At 39.9% G+C, this 16,971-nt stretch overlaps 1 protein-coding gene across 15 annotated transcripts in view; it reads left to right on the top strand.

Annotated features, from left to right (window-relative positions):
• The window catches only part of USP54 (ubiquitin specific peptidase 54), a 131,206-nt gene that overhangs the window by 79,975 nt on the left and 34,260 nt on the right, over window positions 1-16,971 (top strand). For 10 of the 15 annotated variants that reach the window (XM_059882675.1, XM_005226500.4, XM_059882674.1 and 7 more), the window contains 8 exons: window positions 6,915-7,049; window positions 8,677-8,790; window positions 8,930-9,012; window positions 9,432-9,537; window positions 9,648-9,794; window positions 11,453-11,602; window positions 13,255-13,423; window positions 14,752-14,922. In XM_059882675.1, coding sequence (XP_059738658.1) covers window positions 6,915-7,049; window positions 8,677-8,790; window positions 8,930-9,012; window positions 9,432-9,537; window positions 9,648-9,794; window positions 11,453-11,602; window positions 13,255-13,423; window positions 14,752-14,922 — 1,075 coding nt within the window. Of the gene's footprint in view, window positions 1-2,956; window positions 3,266-6,914; window positions 7,050-8,676; window positions 8,791-8,929; window positions 9,013-9,431; window positions 9,538-9,647; window positions 9,795-11,452; window positions 11,603-13,254; window positions 13,424-14,751; window positions 14,923-16,971 lie in introns of those variants that run through there. The other 5 variants (XM_059882676.1, XM_059882678.1, XM_024986830.2 and 2 more) reach the window with 2 other exon arrangements.

Genomic DNA, 16,971 nt, shown 5'->3' with positions numbered 1-16,971 from the left:
TTTTTTTTTTTTTTTAACTTTTTGGCCACACTGCACACATGGCATGCTAGATCCCTGACCAGGGGTGGAACCTGTGCCCCCTACAGTGGAAGCACAGATTCTTAACCGCTCGACCATTGGGGAAGTCCCTAACTTTTCTTAAAGTTGTATTAGTCTGTCCCTAAGTTTTCTGAGTTAATTTAACAATTGACATAACTTGGATAGTATAAAACTTAAGCTCTTATCCTTTGAAAAATTATATATGTGCGGCTGAGTCTCATTGCTGTCCACCTGAAACTATCACGGCCTTGTTAATTGGCTGTGCTGCTACTCCTAAGTCACTTTAGTTGTGTCCAGCTCTTTGCGATCCTATGGACCGGAGCCCATGAGGCTCCTCTGTCCATGGGATTCTCCAGGCAAGAATACTGGAGTGGATTGCATGCCCTCCTCTAGGGCATTCCTGACTCAGGAGTCGAACCTGCATCTCTTATGTCTCCTGCATTGGCAGGCAGGTTTTATTTACCACTAGCATCACCTGTTAATTGGCTATACTCCAATATAAAGTTAAAAAAAAAGCAAAAATGAAATTCTAGAGTTCAGAATTTTACATGATATTTCAAATAGAGAATATGACTACAGGGAAAAATATAGTAGATCACCATGATTCCTTCCTTTCCAGAGTTTATGGCAGAACCTGAAACTTATACAATCTCACAATCCTTGTGCTTGTCCAGAAGGGTTCCATTTTTTATTTCCCCATGGAGTAAATGGTTAGGATATTGATTCTCAAAATTTGATTTGAATTCTGTTGGTAATCTATATGGTCCTACATTTTTGATCTTGGCAAAAACTAGCAGATTGACTTATATTTTAGTTTAGTTTAGCTCAGTATTAGTTTATGGTTTCCCACTGAAAGCAGTACTATTCCCTGATGAATCTGGCCTATTTATGCCTCTGTGTCTACCTGTCCAGTGTCTTGAAGTCTTGGTATTTCTGTGTCTCTACCTTTGTGTGTATGTGGGTGTCTTTTTTGTATGAGTGGGAGGAATGAGGGTGAAAGGTAGTTTATGATGGTCTTTTACTTCACCACTGCAAGTCCAAGGTTTTAGATTATGAACTGAGTGCAAATAAAGCCCTAAACTCATGGGGAGAAAATGGTATTGATAACTGAATTTAATTTAAAGGAACTGAAATAGGATATGTGGTTAATTTTCTAATTAGGAAGTCCAGAGGCTATTTTAAGACATAAAGTTAAAGAATCCCAGGAGAGAAACTGGCCAGCTGTTCTCTGCCTCCCCCAAAGTTTGAGCAAGCGTTTCTGTTGAACTGACTGAATACCTTTTTCTAAGAGTGTGGTAGTAGTATTATGGTTATGTTTTAAACTAGAAGTGTTCTTACTTTTTTAGAGGCATCTCCTGAATATTTACAGATGGATAATGTCTGGTATTTGTTTCAAAATGATCTGGGAAAGGGGTGAGTGGGTGGGTGATATATATAGAATAAGCTTGGCCACAGGCCAATAGTTGTTGAGAATGGATAATGGGTACAAGGAAATTTATTGTGCCGTTTTGTCTAACCTGGTATGTTTGAACTTCTTTGCAATAAATGTTAAAAATCCAGTGTTACTGTTTTGGGTGCCAGAATGGTAAACATTTAAACATTCTTTCTCCTCTTGAAAGAAAACGTTCAACTTTCTTTTGAACACACAAAACTAGGATGAAATTTCTCTCTTTCAGCAGTCAGTGACCCACTAGGAGTAGCTCCTTTATCTTCCTTTCAAAGGATTGTGTTTACAAACATGCTCAATTGGCCATGTCTAGGTTTATGATTTATTTAGGTGTATGATTTCCAGGAGGTGTGGGGGAAAAAAAGATAGTTACAAGAGCCAAAATTATAGATTTGGGAAGCTCAAAGCAAGAAGAGAAATCCTGAGAATTGAGTTAGCAGCAGTGTGTAACATGCGTCATGCCTTTGTAGAAAATATTGCTGGACACCTCTCAGAGGTGAGTTGGACTGCCAACTAGGGCACTTTCCAAAAACCTTGGGTCCATAAAGCATCAAATTTAGTGACAGCCCTTTTCTTTGACCTGTATCTTCCCTACTCATGACTTCTTTTTGATACAGAGCTAGGAAGTTCTGAGAGAGAAATAATCAGCTATTCCTTGCTTAAAGACAAAGTCTGTGTTTTAAGGGAAAGAAAAAAAATCTCAAGCAACAGCTGCATTTGTACATGCCAAAGTACAAAGACTTTCTGTCTTTATGGTGCTTTTATCTTATTTACATGGTTTTTACTAATCCAAATAATTATATGCTCATGTGGGTAGAATTGTTTTGCTCCTTGATCCAAGAGAGATGGGTGGGGAAGCACCTGCTTTTAGTCATTAAAGTCTTGTTGCTTTTGCACCGCATCCAGGAAAATAGTTAATAAACAAAAAGTAATTTGCCTTTTCCTGAGAATGAAAAGGAACACCTCTTTGGTTTCACTCTGTGAAGAAGAGCAGAGAGAAACCTCCAAGTTGGGTTTTCTATTTATTGAAATGAAACTGACAGGGACCCCACAGAGGAAAATGATTCCTGGGTTTTGGTTCTTCCTGCCCTCTCTCCCTCTCTGCCATAGAACTCAGCAACTGGAAGAATACCAGTTTTTGTTCCTTATTGGTGCTACCACCTGTTCTTATTGCTGAACTAAATGTTCTTGGCTTTCTTTGGTGTGAATAGGATCTCCCTCTGGGAAAGGTGGGAGGAGGGCGAAAAAGGGAACAGGAGAAGGCTCGTTCCAGCCTTGTGCTCCTGTGAGAGGGACACACAGGGGTTAGTGTGCTGCCCTAACAGAGGGGCTTTGTGCTCTAGCTTCTTCCAGAGCTGTGGCTCCACAGATGCACGCTGGGCAGGCTGAGGCTGCCTCATCCCTTATGCACATGCTTTTCCTAACAAGACCGATAATAGTTAAAATAAGAAAAGAAAGAATATGCAAGCAGAGGCTATTCTGAAAAGATATTCAGTGTGTATGGAGAAAGCTGTCTGTAACTAAGAGGTTAAAAAAGAGTAGCATGGAGATGATGCCACTGAGCGCAAGAGCCAGATCTGTTGTTGCATATGCACCGTGGATGCAGGCAGAGCTCTGACTTTAAGTCTTTCTTTCCCTTGTTATCTAGGTCATGGGAAATCAGCCTCTTAAATACAAGCGGCAGAATAGAGAAGAGTTTCAACCTTCGTACCCAGATCTCAGAGACTGAGGAGGTAGCTCAAGGCAGAAGTGTATCTGACTCAAGGCCTTTCTTCATAGGTCAGTGCAGGCAGTAACCTAAAATAACTCCCAGATAGAATGGTGATGATAATAACAGCAGTTAGATAGCACTTTCATACTGTCAGACTAAGATATAAGTATCTGTCTAAGATGTAAGTATAAAGATAGATAATTTAGGTAATCCTTAAATAATCCTAGGAGGTAAATACTATTATTAATTCTCTTTTAGAAGAGAAAACTAAAGCCTAGAGGAGTTAAGTAACTTGTTCAAGGTCATATAGATGATAAATAATAGGGCTGGGATTTTGAACACAAATAGTATGGTTCCACAGTCCATACTATTATGCTATTATGCTATGCCATCTCTCCATGGAGCTCTGTCCTTTCTCAAATAGGGTCATCGGAGCCATAAAGTATTTTGAGTGGCCATTTTCTTAATTCTCTCTAGGATGGTAACATAACTAGTACTGTGTGTAGGAGAGAAGTTAATTCATTAGGAGCTGTTGATGCCTTCGAGTATTAAGACTTAATTCTTGAGGAAACCCAGTTGAGAAACACTAAAGGGGCTGTAGTTTGCATTCGTTGTGTTTGTACAGAACTGTCCTGAAACTAATTTTGTATTGGTTTGTTTTGGAACTGATTGTGGGCTCTGAACAAAGGACCAAACCTTATCCATCCCTTGCCCAAGAGCATTGATGCCTTACCATTAATGATTGAGAAGAATGACAGGTGGGAATATGATAGCGGTTACCAAGTTTGGCCATGCTCAAGTGACTCTCTTTCATTATATCATCAAGTGTTCAGATCACCATATGTAGAAGCAGTCACTACTTCTTTTCTTACTTTCCTTTTCCTTTTTTCTTCACATTTTCCCAAGTTTCAAAATACCATTGGTCACTTGGTCGGTATCCAGTTGCCCTCTGGGAGTGTTTAAATGTGTTGGCCGGTATCCACTTGCCGCTGGGAGTGTTAACTGTGGACCTAGACCTTTCCTTTTGGTCTAGTTTAAGGGGTCACTGATAGATGTTCTTTCACTTCCAGCAACAAATTATGGAAGATCTTGCTCTGCCTTTACCTGATCTTATAATAGACTTTTTCAAACTTTCTAGGTCAGTCCAAAATAACTTAAAAGTAATTATAAGAGACCTCTGCCCCCAACTCCATGCTTGTTAAATAATACTAAATATAGTTTGTTGGTACTGCCTCCTTCATATCATAGACTTGTTTATAGGCAAATAATAGCCAGGTACAAGGTAAATTGTTCCCAAGTTATTATAGGGATAGATGTTCAATGTGTATGAGGTGGAATGATGATATTAAGAAAATAGTGTGAAGAAAACAGTTCCTACTTGAAATTAGAAGAATGAGGTTTAGTCCCATTTTGCTTGAACTGGTTATATTACTTTAAAAATTTTCACTCAGAAAGTTGATTCTTCATCTGCTTAAAAAGAGTAGGGACTTAATATTTTCCCTTAATAAGATCTACTCATATAAAATCATACGTTCATTTAAAACTAGATTTTTAAAAATTAAAAAAAAAAAACGTTTAAAATTTATTTATATACTGTCTTAGCCGCACTGGGTCCTCATTGTTGTGTGGTTCTCTGTCCCGTGACGGCGAGAGGGGTTGCTCTCCAGTTGCAGTGTGAAGGCTTCTCAGCACGGTGGCCTCTCTTGTTGCGGAGCGCAGGCTCTGGGGAGTGAGGGCTTCAGTAGTTGTGGCGCTCAGGCTCGGCAGTTGTGGTTTCCTGGCTATAGAGCCAGCCTCAGTAGCTGTGGCGCACAAGCTTAGTTTCTATGCAACATGTGGGACCTTCCCAGGTTAGGGATCAAACCTTTGTCTCCTGTATTGGCAGGTGGATTCTTTACCACTGAGCCACCAGGGAAGCCCGAAAACTAATTGTTGATAGCCTTTTACATGCCAGTACTATTCTTCGTGCTGGAGTATAGCAAGGAATTAAAGGATAGAAATTTCTGACTTCATATTCTAGGGAGTGCATTTAGACAATAAATAAATAAAATACATGGAATGACTGTTGGTAACAAGTGCCATAGGGAAAGTTAAAACAGATAAACGTGGGAGGTTTAGAAAAAGTGGGGGAAGCTTGCTGTTTTAAATAGAGTGATCAAGGAATACTATATTGAGAAAGTAATGTTTGGATAAAAATCTGAAGGGAATGAGTGACTGAGGTACTGCAAATAAAGTGTCGAGTAAAATGAGGACCAAGAATAGCCATTTTAGGTTGGTGGGACCTCTTACTGTTAGCTCACGTAGGTAGGTTGATAAAAGTGGTCTCATTTCTGGTCTCATTTGTAAGTCTGAAAAATAACCCTGGATTTTTTTTTTTAATATGAATAATTACTAACAAGGATTTCAGGAGAGAGACCTTCTTTTTCATGTTGATATGTCACTCACTGTTGGGGGAGTAGTTTATCTGGGTGGCTTAGTGTGGATCTGGGCCATGTAATGTCAGCGAACACATTCTAATCTCCGGGCGGAGGGTCTAATACCACTGGGGAAGACACCTCAAGCCAGGTGCCACTGTTGCCACTCTCTGTTTCCATTCTCTGCATATCACATTAATCATTGTTTCAAATACAGGTAAAGATGGAGAAGGCAGATACATTTAGTTACACCAAAATAAAAAACTGCTTTGCTTGAAAGATACCAGAAGACTAGAAGAAGGTATTTGCTATAAGTAGTACTCACAGAAGACCCAGAAAAACTGAGGCAGTTAGAAAGACTAAAATTAACCAGTTTGACTATATTAATTGCTGACAAGGATACGGGGCAATTTATTTATATTCAGGCACTGGTAGAAGTTTAAGTTGCCATAATCTCTTTATAATAGCAAAAAAGTGGAGACTGCCAAAATTTCTGTCAATTAAAAAATGATAAATAGATGTGCTAGAGTAACCTGATGTAATGCCATACAGCAAGGAGAAGGGGTGAAATGTGTGGATAACCTCAAAAATAATGCTGAATTTTTTTTAAAAAAGTAAAATTCAGTGTGATACTTGTTACATAAACAAAGAAGCTGTACACACAAGCATACTATATGTTATTGAGAGATAAATATACACACACACTTAAAAATAAAAACAAAAGATTGTGCTGTGAACTCATGATAGTGAGTGACTGGGCTTAAAGGGGACTTTAGCTTTATCTGCAGATTAGAAGTAAACATGATAGAATGTTTATTTCTGAGTGTTAGACATGTACGTATTTGTTATATTATTCCTTTTACTTTTGGGTAATTTTCTAGTAGCTAAACAGTTTAAAAGAATAGGGCCAGATTTCATAGGATGAGTCACCAGAGAATAATTAGCCAGTTTATTGACCTATAATTTATCTTTATTTACTATAGACCATTTATCTCTTTATATATCAGAGGAAATGAGGTAACTGCATTTCTTTAACGCATGACAACAGTCTCTCCTAATGTGTCCTTAATGGTATATCACACTCAGATGGAAGAGCAAGGATCCTTATGAGCGCATGTCATGCCCATTCCTATGAATCTTGTTTTTTACTTTTTTTTATTACTTACTGCAGGCATATCAACTCCTGGAAGGTACATTTGGTTCCATAGCTAGAAGCATGGAGATGCTAGCGTGGCCGACTGGGATGCATAGAAGCTGAGTAACAGCACTGTGCTTTTCCCCTTGTCTAACCTCTTCTCCACAGGGAATCTTTAACCAGTTTCAGTGCAGTAGTGAAAAAGTGCTTCCATCTGACGCTCTCCGCAGTGCTCTGGCAAAGACTTTTCAGGATGAGCAGCGTTTCCAGCTGGGAATTATGGATGATGCCGCGGAGTGCTTTGTAAGTGCTGGCCCCTGGCCCTCTTTGATACGGGGTGAGTCTGTGGATGGTCTCTGTCAGGGACTTGCTACTTTACTGTGGTATTTACTGTATTCCTCATCTCTACAGCTAGCACTAGAATTTCCCTGGTTTCTCAGAGCTCTAAGTTGTCTCTGCTGAGTATGAATTCATTCTCAGTGTGAATTGTGGGTTTATTCTTTTTCCTTCAGGCTTAGGGTCGTTTCGTGCTTGCCATTGCACAGAACAGTAGCTCTCACCTTCAGAGGAGACAAGGCTCGTTATATAAATATAAATTGCTGGGTCCTACTCTCTTGAGTTTCTGATTTGGTAGGTTTGGAGTAGGGCCCAAGAATATCTGAAACAAGTTCCTAGGTGAGCTAATCCTGATACTCCTGGTCTGGGGAACCACACTTTGAGAGCTCCTGCATTACCCAGGATAATTAAATAGACAGTAGCTGAGTCCTTAGCACAAACATGATGTGCTACTTTGGGTGATTTTTAGTAGACAACCCTCACTTTTTTCAACTCCAGGTGCCACCCTAAATGTACATCCTATTACAGGTTAAAATGTACCCCTGAGAAACTGGATCCCTGATTTATTGCTGGTAGGAATCTATAATGATCTAGCCACTCTTGAGAACACTTTGGCAGTTTCTTTTTTCCCTGTGCACCGCACAGCATGTGAGATCTTAGTTCCCTGACCAGGGGTTAAATCCATGCCCCCTGCATTGGGAGTGCAGAGTCATAACCACTGGACCACCAGGCAAGTCCCCTGGCAGTTTCTTAAAACACTAAACTTGAAAACTACCATAAGATTCAGAAGTTAGATTCCTAGGCATGAATCCCAGAGAGATGAAAACATATGTTCATATGAAAACCTATCCATGAATATTCATAGAAGCTTTATGTATAATAGCCCCAAAGTAAAAAGCCCCAAATAACTTTTAATGGATAGATGGTGAGACAAACTGTGGTACTTCTATGCCATGGAATACTATGCAGCAGTAAAAGTAAACGGTTGATGTGCAACTACTTGAATGATCTAAAGGGAATTATGTTGAGAGAAAAACGCAGTATCAAAAGGTTGATCCCATTTATATAGCATTCTTAAAATAATAACATTGTAGAGCTAGGAGAACATATTAGTGGTTGCTAATATGTTAAGGTTGGGATTGAATGGGTAAAGTTATAAAAGGATAGCATTAGGGAGCTTTGTGGTGATGAAACTGTTTTATATCTTGATTGTGAAGGTGTTTATATGACTATACATGTGATAAAACTGAATTGAGCTTTACAGACCCACCGATGAATGTCTGTAAAGCCAGTGAAATCTGAATAAACTCTGGATTGTGCTGATGTCCATTTGCTGGTGTGGGTATCATACTATAGTTATGTAAGATGCCTTCTGTGGAGGAAACTGGGTGAAGTGTGCATGGACTGCCTATACAATTTTTTTGGGAAACTTTCTGTGAATTGATAATTATTTCAAATTAAAAACTTTTTAAATATATCAGAGATATTCTCACCTCCCAGAAAGATTGCTGTCTCTCTGAGTAAACTGCCAACAAATTTGTGCTTTTCTTTGTTAAATGTTTTTCATACGCTGCTTTTGTTCCTTCCCTGTTAGGAAAACCTCCTGATGAGAATTCACTTCCACATTGCTGATGAAACCAAAGAGGACATATGTACTGCCCAGCACTGCATCTCCCACCAGAAGTTTGCGATGACACTGTTCGAGCAGGTGAACCTTATCTTTATCCCTATCACTTCTTAGACCTTTTCTTTAAGAACACTTTATCCGAGGATGCAGAGTGTCACATGGGGGCCAAACGAGTTAATGACTATGGCTACTGGTTTCACTTTTTTCTTCCTGGGCTTAGTGCGTATGTACCAGCTGTGGCGCCACTTCTGACCCGCTGCCTTTCATCCAGATGGTGCATTATATCTCCACTACTTCCCTTTGGTGAGTCTTACGCGTTTCGTTCTCTGTATTCATAGGCATTCCTGGGTTTTAACCAAAGGCTCCCAGGTAGCTGTAGCCTTATTGCTGAGTCTTTGCTATACTGTGGGATCTCAGAACAGTCATTTTGAATAACCTTTGTTCTCTTCCTTTCCTGTCCCATCTCTCCCCTTCTCTTAGTCCCAGTTCTGGCCAGCAGAGTGGGAGGAGGAATGGGGATTCTATGAGCTTTGGATTTGGGACCAGCAGGCTCACTTACTCTGTGGGACACTGAGGCTGGTCAGGACAAGGGGTTTTAGCATAGTGGGCAGAGGAAGGAAGTCAAACATGTGAGTTAGGAATCTGCATGAATGATTTATTTGATTTAGCTATAACTCTGTACAACTCCCCAAATCATCCCCCTTCAACTTCCCATCTCGAAGCAATCAGGCTATTTGTATGCTGGAAAGACGAGAAAAACCCTCACCAAGCATGTTTGGTGAGCTGCTGCAGAATGCCAGCACCATGGGGGATCTGCGGAACTGCCCGGTGAGTTGTCAGGTGTGGGGTTCAGAGTGGGGAGGAGAGCCCTGGGGTTAGTGGAATTAAGGCAGAGCCAGTGAGAAACATGTCAAACTGACCTTATATGTGTATTTCAGAGCAACTGTGGAGAAAGGATTCGGATTCGCCGTGTGTTGATGAACGCACCACAGATTATCACTATTGGGCTGGTATGGGACTCGGACCACTCAGACTTGGCAGAGGATGTCATTCACAGCCTGGGCACCTGCCTTAAGCTGGGTGATGTGAGTGTTAATTACCTGTATCTCTCACTTGGAGTTCTTGTATCTTAGTATTGCTCAAGGGCAATGAGCTCTAAACACAAAGGTGTATCCTAAATGACAAATATTAAAGAGTTTTGAACAAATGGATTGTATATGTATGTAGACATGCATATGCATGCATGTACATGCTCACATTTCTGTGTATAGGCGGCAAAGGCTTTTTGGAAGATATGGAATGATCTTGGCCTTGAAAGCTACGATGGGCAGAGCTTAGTTATTGATAAAAATGAAGTAATTCAGTACTTCCTTGGTGGTCCATTGGTTAAGAATCTGCCTGCCAGTGCAGGAGACATGGGTTTGATCCCTGGTCCGGGAAGGTCCCATGTGTCACAGACCAGCTAATCCCATGTGCAACAGCTGCTGAGCCTGCAGACCCTAGAGGCTGTGCTCTGCAACAAGAGAAGCCGCTGCAGTGAGGAGCCTGAGCGTCACAACTGGAGAGGAGCCGCTACTCACTGAATCTAGAGAAAGCCCACACAACGATGAAGACCCAGCGCAGCCAAAAATAAATAATTAATTTAAAAAAAATCAAAGAATTCATAGAGTTATCCTGTGCTCTGCTCATTGTTAGTTAATACCAGTGTATTCATCCATGGGAGGTAGTAAGGTCAAAGAGGTAAGCAGTCCTGACTAGTGCTGCTGTGGGCGATGAAAGAGGTAGAAGTTGGTGACATGAGTCACAGATATTAAATTCATGGTGAGGAACCAGTGTCTGTTGACACGGTAATGAATTGGCTTGGAAGAGAGTTCTAGTGGTTTTCCACGCATCTATTCAGGGAAGTAGGGAACAGACTTCAAACATGGGGTCATTGCCTTATCAGCTGCATGTCCTAATATAGGTACAGCCAGAATTTTCCTTCAGTTCAGAGGAAGAGCCAGGAAGTTTGTAATTTCCTTTCTACTGGTTTCTCTCTCTGATGGTCCTGTGGCTAAGGAGATCCTTTGTTGTCTTTTAATGTCGTTAAGTTGTGGCTGAGAATAAGTGGACTACTGGGATCTTATTTTAGATTTCCTTGCCAAAGACTCTCTGACATAATAGCTCTGCACAATAAAGAGCTCACTTTTTCTGTAGCATATGTTTTCTCTTCTACTTTTGTTTTGTTTTTATGATTGCTTTCTCAACCAAACAGGTTCCTTAAGGCAAGAGTCCTTGCCTTCAAACATTTTATATGTCTCTTTGTACCCAGGACAGTGCTGGACATCTTGGAACTGAAATGCTAGTAACCAGTGTGAAGCAATTCCTCCTCCTAAGGCCTTTCTTATCCTCTACTTATTGTCTCAGCAGGAACTTTGTATTTATGGCACCAGCTGATAAATAACTTTTGAAACTTAAGAAAGTTTTATTCTTTTTTCCCCCAACATTCCTGGCTCCTCTTAGGATAAGCCCCAGCAAGAAAAATTATTAAAATGTATGAAGAAGCATCACCACCTTACCAGTTTGACCATTTTCTCTCTTTTCCTTAAATTCTGCCTTTTTAGGTTCATTACTTATGATAATATGGACTAGCCAAACAAGAAGCAAGTCAGTACCTTAATTAAGAAATGATGGAGTCTTTTGAGAGATGATATGAGAGGATTGAGTATGTGACTCTTCTTTGCTTTCTCCTCTTTCCCCACAGCTGTTTTTCAGAGTGACAGATGACCGGGCTAAGCAGTCTGAACTGTACTTAGTAGGAATGATCTGTTACTACGGCAAACATTACTCTACATTCTTTTTCCAAACAAAAATCCGCAAATGGATGTATTTTGATGATGCTCATGTCAAGGAGGTAGGAATATTCAAACCCTTCTTGATGTGTTTGGTGCCTGGGACAAAAAACTACGGTTATTTGTCTTCAGTGTTTTATTTTCATAATTTTGTTGTCTGTCTGCCTGTCTCTCCCAACAAAACAAGTTCCTTAAAGACAGAATCAATTTATCTTCTATATTGTCTTTGAATCCCCTCACCAAGCATTCAGCACAGTTCTCTATTTATAGTTAAAAGGGCTTTTTAAATACAGTCATTGGTTGATTTGAGCAAGAACAATCTAATGTCTCAAATTAGTTTATAAGCTTAGCACGGAATTCAGAATTCCAAATCTTGGAATTAACAGTGAGTAATGCTTTGTCTCAGGACTGCTATAAATTGTTTTGTAGTAGTTATCTCCCTGAAATACTCTATCGTGGATTAACGTGTTTCGGGATAGTGTAAAAAAAATAAGGCCATGATGATATTTAAAGCTGGAAATTTGGTGCTATCTAAACCATGGAGCATGTGGCTGAAGTAGTTTAAATGATCCATGTGAGTTAGGAAGCCTCTTGTGATAAGGTTAGCATCTAGGAAATTGCTGACTCTGATCTATCCCAACTGTGGACCTTTCGTAATATCTCCCACAAATAGTAAAGTGGGAATTTGTCAAATTCCCTGATTCTCTTCTTCGTCTCTTTTTTGCTGTTGTAATTTTGGGCGACTTATGTAAGTTCTTTGAGCTTTAGATTTTTTTATTTGAAAAATAATACCACCGCCTTATAGTAAATATGATTTGTATGAAAAAAGCATATAAATGTGTTTCAGTTAAAATAACTCAGTTACACATTTACTGAACATCTGTTATGAAATAAGCACTGTGCTAGTTGTCTGACTGCAAGAACACACCGTCTAAGAACGTGACTGGTGCAGACTTAGGAGAAGTCAGTGTGGGGATTTGACTGGATTGTTGTTTCCGTGGCTGTCCTGTCACTTTTTCCCACTGGCAGCACTGAATCCAGCACAAAGCTAAAGCTGCAAGCTTCAGCTGTCCATGCTAAGCGGTTTGACATTTTATGTCCTGCCACATGTGAACTCTGAAACGGAATGTCACTTATTCTAAGGCAGTCTGTGAGAGTTTCTGTGTGCTCTCTAGCTTCATACAAGTGATTGTAATATTTAGGAGAAAATGATAGAAATGCAGATTTCAAGCAGGGGCTTTTATTTGATGTCTGTGAAAAGAAATTGGTCCCCAAGTACAACTGAAATTGCCTCACATAGCATATTCAGCTTTGAGAACTTTTATTCATATTTCACAACTGAATTGATGTTTTACATGAATAAGAACAATTTTATTCATCATTCCTTAGCTAAAAGGATCTCACAAAAAAAGAATTAACAAAAAATTCATTGGTACTTTCCTGGTGGTCCGTTGGTTAAGATTCTGTGCTTTCACTGTGTAGGAGGCACAGGTTTGATCCCTGGTTGGGGAACTACCTGCATGCCTCATGGTGTGGCCAAAAATTTTAAAAAAAGATTTTGTCTTAAATTTAGGTCTGTGATCTCTTCTGTTGTCTTTTTACCCAGTTCTTGTCTTTTCATCTCTTTTTCTTTAGAAAAATAGAACAGAAAGATATATGTTGAATTATGGACATGAAGTATAATTGTCTTGCTTTTCTGGTTGTTCTGGTTCAGATTGGGCCCAAGTGGAAGGATGTGGTGACCAAATGCATCAAGGGGCATTATCAGCCTTTGCTGCTGCTTTATGCAGATCCCCAGGGTACCCCAGTGTCCACCCAGGACTTGCCCCCCCAAGTTGAGTTCCAGTCGTACAGCAGGACATGCTACGATAGTGAAGATTCAGGTGAGCAGCCCAGCTCTTTACTTTCCTCCCTCCCTCTGGCCATGTGATGACTAGATAGTAGGGTCTCATAGCCATGAGCCTAGCACTTGACTTAGCTTGGAGAAAGATAAGGCAGATTTGCCAACTCGTGCTGAAGCCCACGTTGTGCCAGGCTTAGTTGCCTTCACTGTTGTCTGAATGTGTTGTTTTGATCATCTGGCCCCGATTCAAAAGTCAGAAGGAAGTTATGTTGATTTAGACTGAGATATTAAGTTTATGAGGAAACCTCATTATTTAACCATCTCATATTGCTAAGGTGACTGATTTTTACTAGCGATTTAACAGTGATGTGAATTGTTAGGACCAAGAAAATGATACGAGTTACTACAAAGCTAGTCACTTTGTTCGGGATGAGAGATTTTTGTTTTAAAATGCCAAGTGCAGAAGCAATATTCTGTAGCTGTTCACTTCTAATTCAATTATTTGGAACTTAAATCATGTTTTCCTGTGGAAACAATTTCAGCTTTATTGCTAAGATCTCAGGCTGTCCCTCAGAAATTCATCCTATAATAGAAATACAACCCTGATGGTTTTGGCTTGATTCCTAAAATGAGGGAAAAGTCATGTTCTTTTTCCTGTTTTGGATCTAGGGCTGGATGGCCCTGCATATAATTTTGAAAGAGAAGAGACTCATCTCTGGACTCTTTTCCTCTTTCTTTGTGCCTCCCTCCCACTTGGTGTGCTCACTCCGCCCTTGCGCCCCACCCAGACCTGCTCTGCCGCTTCTCCCTTCAAACACCCATTCACACTGTCGTGCTTATCTCAGCCAGTTGTGCAGAGGAAAGCAGTCCAAATGAACTAATTCACACCAAAGTATAAATAACTGCCCCTGAATGTCTCATGCATGTTAAACATGCTTATAATTTATAATATAAACTAAATTTTTACAAATGACTTTTCTGACAGTATAGGAGAAAAATTATGGGATAGGGAAGCAACGTGTTATGTGTCAGCCTGGGACTTGCCATCTAACTAGATTTTGCTTTCCACAGCTTTTTTCTTTCTTCTTACTTTTCCCTCCTTCAGCTTTCTAAAAGCCCCACAGTTTTTCACAGTGGCAGGCAAATTGAGGGCTTCAGCAAGGTAGGGGCAGGAGTGGGAGGCATTATTTATATGTGTGTGTGTTATCTGAGGTTGGGTGTCAGAAAGAACAGCTCTGGTATATCCTTCTTATCCTACTGTTTAGGAAGTTCCTACCTCATGGACTTGTGTTGCCATCCAACTCTTTGCCCCTCTCTCTGTCACTGTCATCTCTCTCCTCACCTTTGCCTGTCTCCTCCTTCCCTCAGGGAGGGAGCCCTCCATCTCAAGTGATACTCGAACAGATTCCTCAACGGAGAGCTATCCCTACAAACACTTCCACCATGAGTCTGTGGTCAGTCACTTCTCTTCTGATTCTCAGGGGACAGTCATCTATAATGTGGAGACTGATTCCACGTCTCAGAGCAGTCGGGACACAGGTAGGGACTTAACACAGTCAACCCTGCCTGCCTTACTCTATTCTACATGGAGGGTCTCCCAAGAAAAAGGAAACGTGGCAAGTCAGAAATGTTTGTCATGCAAAGGGGGCAATGCAGAGAACTTGAGTAATTGACTGGGATGAAAGGAAGCAATGCAATTCTGAATGAACAATGGTGTTCCATTGGACACGTACCTGTCAACAGCAGCCTCTCAGTAAGGACCATTGTAATGAGATTATTTATGTGATTATAATGTGATTGTTTATCCTGAAGTCTTTTTCTAAAAACTTTTCTCCTGCTGTGCTCTTGATCCCTCATTCTCATAGTGTCCCATTAACCATTGTGATCCTGCACCTCATCACATTCACATCTCAAAGGGATTTTCGAGAAGGGATGTATTTGTGGATGGGGAACCTGCTCATCACCTTGCTAGGCTTCCTGAAGGACAGAGAACCAAAAAAATGAAAAGTTAGCCTGTTTGTTATTGTGAATTCCATGCAGAGAATGTTCTTGAATTGTTCTGTTAATCTATAGAAGATTGTGCCTGTGTCACTAGAAGAAATCATTACAGGGTATAAAAGGAAGAACAGTGAGTGACTGCTGAGACAAAAAGCTCATCATTGAAAGCATAGAACAGTACCCATACTCTTAGAGACTTGGGAATTAGTGTTTACATCCTGTGCATACCCTTAAAAAAAAAAATAGAGGCTCTCAAACATATTCAAAAGTATACAGAATAGTATGCAGCCCCTTCACGTACCTGTCACCTAGTTTCAATAATTATAACTCTTTGTCAGTCTAGTTTTATCTGTACCTCTGCCCACTTCCCCTACTCATGGGTTATTTTGAAGCAAATCCCAGACATTATATCCCCTTTTCCAGAAGTATTTTAGTATGTATCTAAAATAATCATTTTTTAACATACCATTAACTTCTTAAAACCGTTAAATAACCAGTGAGTGTTCAAATATCCTAGTGTCTATAATTTCACATTTTTAGTAGTTTTTTGTTTGACTCAGAATCCAAATGAGCCACATTGTAATGGGTTGATAAATCTTGCATTTCTTTTCATCTGCAGGTTTCTCCTCTATTTCTTCCTTTCTATTTATTGTTGTACAACTAGATAGTTTGTGCTACAGTTTCTCCTCATTCTAAATTTTGCTGATTGTGTCTATGTGGTAAACTTTAGCATATTTCTTTGTCCTCTCTATTTTTTATAAATTGGTAGTTGGATATAGTGTTTTGGTCAGATTCATGTTGGATTTCTTTTGATGACTGTTGTATGAATGACTACGGCAAAGTGTGATTTTTGTTAGATGATACTTCTGAAACTGAACCAGGGAGAAACCAAGTCACAGGATAAATGAGGAGAGTCAGGTTTATTTTAAGGGTTTGTGAATGGCCGGGGGTGGGGAAGCATGCACATTGGTTTAACATTAGTGAATTTAGTTGTTCCAGTTGATTTCTTCCTTTCTTAAATCTTTCTTAAATCAGCCCAGAGATTGCAAATTATTAGATAAAAGCAATAAAAGATTGTGTTGGTAAGTGATTGTAAATATGTAGCCATATCATTGCATCTTGTACCTGAATATGTATAAGGATTTTCATAACTAACATATGAAAGCAAATTTCTGCTAGCTCTCAGACATTTTGAGAACCCTAGGGGGTTTCCTCTAAGTCTACATTCCAGTTTATTTCAGTTGCTTAATTCACCTTTGGCTTCCAGCAGCTTAAACCTTTAGAATCTGACTGTGGTCAGATCATACATACGTACATACAGTATGTACATTTATGTACTGTGGTCATGAAATGTGGCAAGTTACATAAAAGAGCCCAGATCTCCCGGGTTTCCCAGAGATAAGTATTGAGGAACTATGAAATGTAATCTCTGGGTGAAGTCAAATTTGGTAAGACTTGGGTTATGGCTGGGAATGATTTGAATTATTCAAAGTTCAAATGTCCTTTGGGATGATTCCCAGACCCAGTTCTTAACACATGTTTAGAATTGGGTCTTAAAGCCATACATAGTCAGAGCTTTTGTGGGCAAAG

Source organism: Bos taurus, chromosome 28 (genome assembly GCF_002263795.3).
Source record: "Bos taurus isolate L1 Dominette 01449 registration number 42190680 breed Hereford chromosome 28, ARS-UCD2.0, whole genome shotgun sequence".
Classification (NCBI taxonomy): Eukaryota; Metazoa; Chordata; class Mammalia; order Artiodactyla; family Bovidae; genus Bos; species Bos taurus.
Note: the sequence above shows the minus strand (reverse complement) of the source record. Positions and strands in the feature narration are given on the sequence as shown.